Source organism: Fistularia commersonii, chromosome 2 (genome assembly GCF_037954325.1).
Source record: "Fistularia commersonii isolate RoL2024-O1a breed Wild chromosome 2, RoL_Fcom_v1.0, whole genome shotgun sequence".
Lineage (NCBI taxonomy): Eukaryota > Metazoa > Chordata > Actinopteri > Syngnathiformes > Fistulariidae > Fistularia > Fistularia commersonii.
In genome coordinates this window covers 19658710-19671090 of record NC_141285.1, presented here as the reverse complement: position 1 = coordinate 19671090, position 12381 = coordinate 19658710, and the positions used below count along the sequence as shown (strand labels likewise).

Sequence of the window (12381 nt, the reverse complement as noted above, 5' to 3'; positions counted from 1 at the left end):
GTGGCACTGGGATGAACCTCCATTCATTCCAATGGCCAGCAATGTCTGTCTCCATCTGATTGTATTGATGTTTATTATGGTTGGACAACAGATTGAATTGAGTACGCAACTGAATCTATTGTCGGTTGTAGTTTTAGGCAACGTTTTTTGGGTATCGTGTAATTTATTTTCTCAAAATTAAACGTGGGCGGCTCAGTGGTGCAGCGGTTAGCACTCCGGCCTCACAGTTAGAAGGCTCTTAAAAATAATTTCCATGGCCTATTGGGGCCTTTCTGTGTGGCTTTTGCATGTTCTCCCCGTCTCAATGTGAGTTCTGTCCATCTTGTCCGGCTTCCTCCTACCGTCCAAAACCATGCAGTAGGTTAACGGAAGGCTAAATTGTCAATCAGAGTGGATGGTATATGTCTCTATATGTGGTCCTGTAATCCACTGGTTTCCAGTTCAGGGTGAATTTCTCATCTTATTTAGCGTTTAACTGGGATTGATCCAGCACTTCTGCCTCCATCTGTGCAGGATAACTGTATCGGCAATGAATGAATAAAAATGTAAATGGCCACACCAGTAGAAAAAAAGGTTCGCTACACAGTTAGAAATGGTGAGTTGGATGCAGCTGTTGAGCTCAACGCAGCTTCGGATAAAATATCGCCATTTGCAACTGTCCGCCCCCCGTCCCATACCAAATTTTAGCCAACTATTCGAATGAGATTATAAGTTTAGTCGTAATTTGAATTATACGTTTGGTCTTTGCTAACCCATGACTGAGAACTCCTCGGTGAGAATCTCATAATTTTAGATAAACAATGTATTTCAAAATCAATTTTTGTGAAATTTTAATCACCGACTATTTTTATAACCCAATTTATCACTTTGATTCATATCTCGATGAAACGGCCAATGCTCTGTCGTTCACCCTCGCAAAATGAAACTTGTTCAAATAAGTAAAATGGTTTGAATTACAATCAACACAAACATTTTTCTCAATTGTCTCAATACGTCCACCAATCAACCAAGTGATTAATCATGATTATAATGACTGATTATTAATGAAAATAAGTATTTCTAATTGATGACTCTGGCGGGTTGTGGGATTATTAAAAGTGGATGTGGCCTTATATCTGAATTACGAGAGGATTTCTCACTTTTTATAATTATGATTAATAATATCTTCATTTATTTTATTTAACCTGGTGCTCCTGCCTAACCTTCCGGTCAAACGTGGTCTGAATCCAACAGTGAAAACATTCACATCAAACATTTCCTTTGATTGGATTTAGTGCTTGTATCGCTATTGTTGGTTTGACTGTTGTGTATGGATCGAAGCCACAACTGTAGAAATCAACACTGTTTACATTCCTCCCCTGTCCAAGCAACGGAACCCCCCCCCCAAAAAAAATAATGGAAAACAGACTCAATTTCATCTGTCAGCATTGAGTTCTTCATATCTTCCATTACAACTTCTCTGGTCGTTACATCTTATCATCGTCGTTATTTTGTAATATAGAGGATGTTGATTAGTTTTAACTTCATCCGACTTCTTTGCACTGCTTATAGTTTGCTTATACTTTAGTTTCACCTTTGCCGTCTCTGAAAAAGAAAAAAAACCCTGAGCCATGGGACAGTGTCGTTTATGATATTTCATCTGACCCCCTGCTCGGGGCCGTGCATGTCCTTTTTCGTGATACCTTTCCAATCCTCTGTGCTGAAAGGTAGTAGCACTGCCTCTGTCCTCGTGTAACCTTCCATCACATTGAGACTTCCCATCAGAAACTAAACAACATGACCCAGAGATCATCTATGTCATCATAGTTTGACTGGGAATCATATTTTTCACATTTTCTGGAAATCCCTCCTAACCAATTCCAACATTTGTTACGGAGCTGAAGGAGTCAACTAATGTATTACATTGTGGGGAGAGGAAAACAATTAGAGTCAGTAGAAAAATCTATAAAACTAGTCCCATGAAAGTAAAAGTTGAATTTATGATTGCTTTTTTTACCGCGTTTTACCCCTTAAAATATCAAACCGTAGCAGCTCAGCCTATTCTGTGGATGCCAGTTAAATTATAATCTTTATGATTATATAGCACTGCTTCTTGATCTGGGTGTTATGATTTTCATGGTGCTTTAATTTTCGCAATGCAAGCTGAATCTCTTCGCCTTTACCAGAAGCTACAATGTCCGTATTAAATACAAGATTTGATCGGTCAAACACGCCTTTCTGTGCTGACATGGCGTTCATTCAAATATGATTTCCTCTTCAGTAGTGGCTACGTACTTCTTTAGGATACTTTATTTATCACCATGTTATTGCTGGATGAATTTGTAGGTTGTTGACCAGGAATTAACCAATTTTTTGATACAGACCTGGAATAAAAGATCCTAATTTTTTTATTTTTTATTTTTTACTTTCACATTATCATTATACTTGTTATCATTACCAACATATGTATTTTCATTATTATTGTTGTATTTTTGTTTAATATTTAATATTTTTTTGACACTAAAGTGACCTCATCATCAAGTAGATTCCCAGCAATTGATTCTCCTAACATGGAGGCTTATTTGTTGTTACTACCACGGTTTTATCAAGAGCAGGCCGCTGGCCTTGATTGTGATCCTCTTGTTCTGACATCATTTAAAATTGTATTTTCTTTATCACATTTTTCACGCACTGGCACAAGGAACTGCGTGTCCTTATTTTTGCACTGCATTCCAAACTGATTGGCCTGGTTGTTTATCCATCACTGGAATGGCAGCCGTTGATCTCTGCAGACCTTTCTAGTTCATTAAAGAAATGAAGTTCAGATGTCCAAATCTATCTTGTACTGGGGGGGTTAAGGTTTTTTTTAATTTTCTTTTTTGTCTTCTATTATAGACGGTCGACACTTGAAAATTTGTAATTACAAAACATCTAGTAAACTGAGAGCAAACTCTATTATAAGTTCAAGCACCTTCAAAAGTAGCTATATCATGCTATTTATATCATGCTATTTTTAACATAATAGATAATGCATGGCCAGTTATGTTAAGGTAATGGACAGAATGACACTGTTGCACTTCTTATCAGACATTCCCATTCCTCTGCCACAAATTCTCCCACAGTTGCTTTGAGCGCCGCACATCTGTCACAAGTATGCTCTACTCTCAGGCTGGATCTGATAATTTCACTCAATTTTTCACTGTTGATCCTTTCACCTACAAATGTTCACATGTGCTGTTGCTCTCTTTGTGTTAGCATTTTGGCTGTTACAAAGAAATCCCAGCATACTTCCTTTTGTTTTGGTTCTCTTTTTCCCTCCCTAATATTTTAAACTGCATGTAACATGATTGCTGACAGATTGTTACATTTCTGAAAATTGCAATAGCTGGGAGCTGAGAAAACATTAATTATTCACGTTTATGAACTGTTTTTAATATTATTCTTTAACTTGGAAAAAAAAAAAAAAATCCACTGGCTAAAGGCAGAACCCCAAATGCATGACATCTGCTCTTCCCCCTGTCTCTGCCAGCCAAAAGTTCACATTAAATTACTCCAACAAGTGTGTGAAAATGAGCATGTAATGCATTTCTTTGCATGCCTGCTTTTGAGCATGAAATATGCAATTTAATTTCGAGTTCGTCATCAGTTTCGTGGAGACGCTCACATGAATGTTCTTCCTGTTTCTGCGGCCAGACACTCTGCTCTGGAGAACTATTTCACTTACTCCAAACACACCTGCTTAAACGTCCACTGAAATGCCGCTTAATATTTGAATAGATTTTAAATGATGTCACAAGAGCGTGAGTTCAACTCACGCTTCAGTTGTCACACATTTTGTTATTTCTACATTTTATTCATTGACCAGAATTTATGAATTCAATTCTAACCCTTTTTCCTTTCTTCACGCTTGCTCTGCATGTGAGTAATAAATTATAATAATTAGAAGAGGAATTGCAGAGAGTCAGCAGGTACCGGAATCGTCTTAAATTATCCTGTGCAGATTTTAGAAGTTCACACAATAAGACCTGCACTGCATTTGTAGGAAAAGAACGCCAGCTGCTCGGGCAACTGTTATCAATAATAATCTATGTTGGATGGGTGCCAGCACATATGAAATATGTATCAGATCATACCAGCTGGAGAGACATGCCAGAAAAACTAGCACGCTTTCTGAAAAGTTTTGCTTTGCTAAATGATACAGTATGTTATTCTTATAGCCCTCAAATATGTTCAGTTTCTAAGGCTAAAGTGTAATCCTTTAGCTCTTGCTTACTTTTTTGGGAAAAAAAAAAATGAAATGAGATTTACATCTGTGTTTGTAAAAACTATCTAAAATCATAGGGATTTTTCTAGCTAACAATGCGGTTGCACGCAGTATTTTCGTAGCGCGGTGTGATCGGGGTCCACCTGACCGTGTGGTTTTGAACCCTTTTAAATTGCAGTCCTAATGTGATCATGTTAACACACGCGTTCTCTACACAGCTATTAGGAAGATAGAAAGCGAGTACTTATAGTCACTGGACAGATTATAAGGAAGTTCATCCTCTGCAGATCACCGCCGAGGGACCGACGTTTTGTCCTCCTGGGTCTTGTTCCGGGTCACTGACTGGAGAATTAACCTTTAAATATATGTCTTGTGAGGGGTGTGGGTGGGGGGTGTTGGTGAAACTTGAGCAGTAGAAGTGAAAACCACCTAGACACAGGAAAACCTTGCAAATTCCACACAAAAAGGAACTGGATGACAGGGGGGCTCCCCCCAAAACTTTTTTTTTTTCTTTTGGGGGAATCGTGTTAACCACTGAGCGTGTGCGCCACAAGCTGTCACAAAGTAATCACTTTTAATCTGAAATGGAAGTGCCATGTATGCATGAATCACAGATGGCTCTTCTGAGTGTTGGCAGATTGACACCTCTACAAACAAAAAGTTTAACAAAGTCAAGCACGTTTGGACTGTAGTGTGCAATTTTCTGTTCGTTGTTATAGCTCTGGCACACGTGTGGTCGGGATTTGAGGCAAAATACCATTCCGTTCACATGGGTTCGAATGCATGCAGCAGAACAAAGAGGGATGGTGCGCACTGGAAAATAGAAAATCAATATGTGGCTGTCAATGCTGATACTGTGTCAGGCTTCGAATCATAAATCAATGTATGGGATACATTGTGTTTAATCATAACATAATTTTTTACCAAGCCTTGCTTTTATGACGGGGGCTATATAATCCACATGGACTCCGTTGCAGCTCCTGACCCAGATTCGCACAGACAGCAACAGATCCATCTCAGGAAAGCTGGCTAAGATGCGTCATTAAATCTTCCTGTTCTCCGAAATGACAGAGAAACATGAGAATTCCCCTTGGAGAGCAGATATGTATTTTGCATCAGCAGAGCTGCCACATTTGGAAGGACTTGCAGATGTGTTGGAGTGACTATATGCCTGCCCTGCCTCGGGCCCTTTTCTCTCTATCCTACAGGAGCAGTTCAGCCATTTTTAGCAAATGAAAAAGCAAAATAGAAAAAAAAAGAAAAATCAAGCTTGGACTGTGAATTCAAATTGTGTGCATCTGTTACTTTTACTATTTATTAATGGCCCGTGTTACTGACAAGTCAAGCTGCACAACCGCTGCCCCCCGCAGGTCAAATTTGAGACTTGCCCTTGTTTTTCTTTCTCAAAAAAGGTGACGTTACGGTCAAATGCTGCATCCACATCAAATCATTACGATGGTCTTTGTTAGCGATGCAGTGCTGCAAGGTTATTCTGTGTTAATGAACCAACGGGACGGCGTCGGGGGGGGGGGGTTGTTCTGTTTTGGGTTTGCATGCCCCCCCCCATCCCTATGTCTGCATGTGTTTCCTCCGGGTTCTCCGGTTTCCTCCCACCGTCCAAAAACACACTGGCGGTTCACTGGAGACCCTAAATTGTCCAGATGTGTCAATGAGAGGGTGAACGGGTGTTTGTCTCTACGCGATGTTGTGAAAAAGAAAACGAATAGCTGCAGGTTTCTTAATGAAGTGACAATGCGAGAATGAATCGTTGTATGTCTACATGATATGTGAATCAGAGGGTAAACGGTTATATTTCTCTATATGTGGCACTGTGATGGACTGGTGGTCATCCCAGGGTGAACCCCACCTCTTTTCCAATCACATCTGGGATAGTGCAGGATAAGCTGTTTAGAGGATGAATGAATGAACCAATGGATAAATAAATGATAAACATCCTTCCAGTCAGTAAACATTTTTTTTCACCTTTTAAATATTGTTTACATTGAATCTTGCATAACTGTGTCATTAATAAAGACCAACTTATGATGGTGCAATTAGTACACAATTCTCACCGTGCATGCATTTAATAAAGGACAAATTCGTCATTTAGCTTGTTTCTTCATAACAAATACGCAGACTCATCCCTCTAAAACTACGGATGTGAAATGTGTCAGCTGACACACAACCCATTCTTGAATTTGTTTGAAAAAAAAAATCCCAATTTTCCAAAAATTCACCCCGAATCTTCTTTTGAATGTGAATTCTTCCATTGCCATATGCCACTATAAAAGTAGGTATCGTACCCCAGCCACCAGCTGGAGCCTCTCTATCTTTCCATCAGCTGAGCAAGTTCAGCAACGTTGCATTACTTGTATGGAAAATAATCTTAAACACCAAGGCTCACCCAAATGTGCATTTTTGTCAGGATGTGCCACTAAGGAGTCAGTAATCTGCCTAATGTCGTAATTTCTTTTTAATGTGCTGAATTTTCCGAGGCTCCAAAAAAAAAACAGCAAACTGCTGAAGCTCCAAATGCGAGAAGTATATAACCAATACCAATTGATACAAGCACGGCATTTATTATGCCATCATTGGCCACTGCAGACTACCCAAATATTTTCACGGTATCCGTCAATTTGTTACATGGAAGCTTGTATCCATCTCAAGGATTAAAGAAAATTACTTGGAATACTGGGATTTCATTCTCGCAAATGAGCAGTATCGGTAGCCGTGCCAAAGATAATATCCAAAGAAATGGAGGTCCACCATAAATACTGGTGAGTGAAGAAACTATCATTTTGAGGAGGCTGGTCAATCTGGGTATGATTTGGCAGAAACAGGTTACTTTGTGTAATTAAAACTGAGTTGCTCTTTGTGGTTTAATTTTTTTTTTTTCTCCTTTCTCACTCTAGCTGCCTCCGAGGGGAGAGTCAACGGTGGCGAGGATTTCTTTCAGAAGGTAAGCTTCGTCTCCGCGTCAAAACCGCCGAGCGGCATTTTATTTCCCCGCGAGGGAGCGGGAGCAGATGTCAGGTGCTCCTCCGGGCGCGAGCGATTACCAATGGAAACAAACAAACAATGGAATGGCGCTGACGTCGAACCGACCCGGGTGTCCAACCCCATAACGCAGCTGACACAACACAGTGGGCCTTACTCACTTATGTAATAAGCCGCGATATCAGAAATCCTTTCTGCAGTTTGAAATTAGACAGAGGTCAGACGTAGGCCTGATCAGGCCAACGATTCCTCATTGTAAGTGATCTTGTAGACGTTCTGAAGATGAAGGTTTACGGTTCAAGATTCACATTCTGAACATACCTTTCATTGTTTATCAAGGCATCGTACTCTTCTTCTTTTCCTTTAGGCTTTTCCCTTCGGGGGTCGCTACAGCGAATCAACCTTCTCATTCTAATCCTATTCTGTGTATTCTCCTCTCTCACACCAACTAGCTTCATATCCTCTCTCTCTACTACCATAAATCTTCTCTTTGGTCTTCCTCTAGTCCTTTTGCCTAGCAGCTCCAATTACAGCATCTACCAATATATTCACTATCCCGCCTCTGTACATGACCCAACCATCTCAGTCTGGCTTCTCTGACTTTCTCTCCGAAAACATCTTAACATGTGCTGTTCCTCTCATAGACTCATTCCTGATCTTATGAATCCTCGTCACTCTCAAAGTGAACCTCAACATCTTCATCTCTGCGACCTCCAGCTCTGCCTCCTGTCTTTTCATCATTGTCACGGTTTCTAGACCATACAGTATCTTGTACGCCTTTCCTTTCAGTCTGGCTGTTTTCTATTGCATAGTAATATCAAGGCGTTTTATATCGGATGGTAAATAACACACAGGCACCCGGTACTCGTGGCTTTACATCGATGGATTCGGTATGCTCAAATCTCAGGCGAACGAAATGAATCAACCTCTGAAGGAACCCTTTTGGTATTAATCTCTGTCCCGTGGGATTTGATCACAGATAAACAGGTCGAAGTCCTGAGTGAGCTAACTGGGTATTTTGGGATGCACTGAGATCCCGATACTGTTACTACCAGGGCAACACTGAAGGTCTAATGGAGGACTCCTTTTTTTTTTTTTTTTTTTTTTTTTTAATTTTTAAAAGACAACATTTCTCTCCATCTTGTTCAAAGTAAATGTGTCCCACTTAGCCTGTCTCTCTCTCTCTCTTTCTGTATATATTTTCTCTGAATGTAAGCATCCCGCCAGATCGTCTCAAATGAGACAAGTATTTCCTAGGAAAAAAAAAAATGAAACAAATAAAACGTGAAAAATGGATGTCTTTACTGACACTGTGCAATTCAGTAATCTCTATATCCAATGGTTTAGCTTGATGTGAGTGGGAAATATACAAATGACGGAACATGTGGTCTCAATAAATGAGAAAAAATATGTTGAAGTTTATTAGCCAAAGGGGACGGCAGGCAAAGTCAGAATGGAAGTGATGCATACGCGATGGGATTCTCGATGCAAGGTTTTGAGCAGGATGGAGGAGGCACGGAGAGAAAATGGAAACCATCAAATTTTCATCAACTGAACCGTTATTTCAAATGAACTTTTCAATAAAGTTGTTTCAGCTCTTTCCAAGACAGTGGTAAACATTAAAATAAAAAAAATGTGTTCTGTCTCAGCTCAGATGTCAGCTTTTGTCTAAGAAACCCTTGAAATTGCTCACTTATATCAGACGACCTACATTCCAGGAAAGCCAATTTTGGAAACCGATTGTGATCGGCCTTATTAGAACATTTCTAGGTTGTACATCAAATTTGCATTTCTTATTGTTACTCGCATAAGTGAATAAAAATAAGAATATGTTGTTTTTCTCCAGGAAGGGTTTCATTGCATTGGCCAGAAAGCATGGGCCTCAGGTAAATCTACCCCCAAAACATTTATGCGATATTTTATTGTTGAAGTACCTAATTCTGTCAGTTGATCGCTAACAATGTCCCTCACAAAGCATTAAGCAAAATGAAGATTGCTCGAAAACAATAGTTTGGCGGGGGGGGGGGGGGGGCCTTAATGGACATTGATTCGTTTTAGTGGTTCCCTTTTGGTCAATTGTAAGTGCTTTGTTTTGATTTTATGATGCAAAGCGAAATATCATGGGGAAAGGCAATTTAACTGTCCCTGAAGCGGTTTGAGAAAAAAAAAAAAAAAAAACAAGTAATGCAAACCAGGCGCCTTTAGATTCCTCTCCACGGAATTTTTACAAGGACTCTTGCATTACTGTAGGTCCGCCTCCACCTCTTTTGGGTGAAGTTAGTGGTTATGTTCAAGATATCCGTTGCCGGTGTCTACCTTAGTCCGCAAAGCTATTCTGACCAACTTTCTGCCTCAAGGTCTGTTGACTTTGCCACGACTGGCAAAGTCTCCTCTGTATTGTCACACCTCGTTCGAATCCCGGCGGTTACCAGAGGTCAAATTTGTCATTTATAAATTAGTCTGCAGCTGTTTGAGTTGGAGAGCAAGCAAGAAGCAGTAAAAGGGCAAAGACCTCGAGTCGTGTTTTTGTTGTAGACTTTCCATTTGGATAACTCCATTACGGTTAGCCTTTGATAGCGCGATCGACACGCATGCCCAATTAAGAGTCCGGAAAATAAACACCGAATCCGACTGCGAAACTGTTTTGTCGGAAGAAAATGGACGAGGTGTTACCGTTAGCATGAAGCCAGAGGGAAAAGAATGGAGACTCGGTCGGATCGCCTCCTGCCCATTCAACACAACCGCCCACCACACACACTCGCTGAGACTAATAAAATACATGCGTAGCAACTCCCTCTCACGTAATATGCGTTTCCTCATTTTTGACGCATGCTTTTAAATTGGGATTCGGGAATGGGGTTTCAGTGTTGCCTTGATATTGAGCTTGAGAGAGAGAGAGAGAGTCTGAGAACAGCACATGATTGTCCGCCCCCACACTTTCTCCCCGGGCCCAGTTTCTCTTACTCACTGTCTGCTCGACTTCCTCTCGAGGTCCAGAGCAACGTTTTGTAACAGGGAGTGACGGTCCACCCTCTTCATCATGCAGTCAATGAAAATTTCAATACGACTTCAAACCGGAGTGGCAGGATGTGCCTCAGCTGGGAAATTGGCCATGTTCAATTCCCCGCGCTCATATCGAGGACGGTGGCCAACTACAGATGATTCTTTCTTTCTGTGTCCCCGGTTTCTACCCCTCGACGGTGTTTTTCCTCATTTCCTCTGCAGCCTCATGATGTTTTCATTTTGTTTGATCTCTGTGAACCACTGGCGCGTCACTGTTATCGGATGACTCGGTTCACGACGGCAAAATGTCACCGTGCCGTTCAGCGCGTCGTCGAGCATTGAAACGATTGGGCAGCGAACCGCTTTAAAAGTTTTGCGGATCCCGGTGGAGACCAGTAAGCCGTTTGGAGTGCTGTGCAAAATTTGAGCCACGGGACTGCGAAGAGCTCAGCTGGCTAAGCTGATAAATACGCCGCAGAGTTTCTCAGCATAGCTCGGAGTGGATTTGAGTCAAGAAAAAGGGCCTTTGAACCGCAAGCCAGTTCATCCCTCCACCGTCTTCCATTCGCCATCCCCGCAGTTGTGGTTCCGTAAATAAGGCCAACCGTGATGTTTAAATGCTCTCAGAACTTGGGCCAGTTTTGTTTGATTCGTTGCGATAAATTATCATGTACTTTGCTACAAGAAAAAAAAAAAAAAATTCAAACCGGGATGACTCATTTGGTTTGCGAATGATTGCAGTACGTGTAAGTTGAGACCGTCAAAAAAAAAAAAAAAAATTAAATAAACATACCATTAGATGTTTTTGTTTCATCTGCAGTTACGAGTCAGTCTCGAGACACTTTTCCAGGATGGAAAACATTCCCCCGCAGCTTTCATTTGTTAAACTCATGTAAACAATTAATTTGAAAAACCTGCCCCAAAACATCTTAAGAACACTATTTCGTACCAGGCTGATGATGACATAGCAGTTGGTAAAAAACAGAATCCAGTATTTTCAAGTTGCTCTGTGATTTTTTTTTTTTAATGCCTTAAAAAGCTAACTTCATGTTAGATAAGGTTTCAAATAGTGATGTTGGGAGAAGAAAAAGAAGGGAGTGGGTGGGAGTGTAGATTGCATTATGTTTCTAGTTTTGTTATCGTTTGCTTTCGCCAGTGTCCAGGTAACGACATTCCCCAAACACGAATTGAGCGGTGATATCTCCAATTTTCCGGCATTGGGGGATTAGCACCTCAGATCTGTCTTAGTTTTTTTTTTTTTTTGTACTTTGACTTGTAAAAAGGACATTTACATTTAGTCTCCGTGTACTCCCGCCACGGGATGTTTGTGTGGGAGTGCGTTCCGTGGGAACATACCTTTTTTTTTTTTTTTTTTCATCCCCCGAAGAATCCTGCTAAGATTCAACACTGCATGCAAGTTTTCATTTTGTTAATATAAAGTCAGAGGAGTCTCTCGAGGACTGCTCTGCTAATTCTCTCAGCTTCAAGGTTGGTCTTTTCTACAGACGGTCTCTTAACTCTGGTCACAACCTTTTTACACCCCTCCCTGACCACAACCCTCCCACCCAACACACACACACACACACACACACACTCACTCACTCCAGCTGAATCAACAGCTGCAGCACTACAGTGTGGCCCAGGAAACATGCCTCTGCCATGTTGATTGCCGCTGCGCTCGGTGAACACACACACATAAGCCGTACACGCGGTCACGTGTCAGACACATGTGCAGTCTTTCTGGTTACTTTAAAGATATCCTGTCTGAGGTCGCTCGCGGCTCTGAGCGCATCGACGCGCACCACCTGGAAGTCTCTCGGAGCCAATCATCCTGTCAAGGTTGCACCATGAAACTGATCAGAACCATAGTCATTTACGTATTTATTTGCTCCAGAAAGGGCGGCGCTGCACGGTAGAACGGGTGGCACACTAAATGTATAGGTAACCTAATTTGTGCAAATATATATTTCAACCCATTTAAAAGGTATTCGCCAGCCCCCTTCGTAAAAATAAACGGCGTCCGGCCTTTTAAAATGGTGTGTGGTCCGTCAGAAATCAGTCCCATCTGCAGGATGCTGCCAAGAACAGCAGCACTGGACAGGAAACAGGTCTATGAACAAGGCCTTTTCAGAGGGGGA

The 12381-nt window shown here is 41.2% G+C and overlaps 1 protein-coding gene across 1 annotated transcript in view; it reads left to right on the top strand.

The window, feature by feature from the left end:
• bicc1a (BicC family RNA binding protein 1a) overlaps positions 1–12381 on the top strand; it is a 68062-nt gene that overhangs the window by 13082 nt on the left and 42599 nt on the right. The window contains exon 2 of the mRNA XM_086171885.1: positions 7156–7202. Within this exon, the coding sequence (XP_086028011.1) occupies positions 7156–7202 (47 nt within the window). The remainder of the gene's footprint in view (positions 1–7155; positions 7203–12381) is intronic.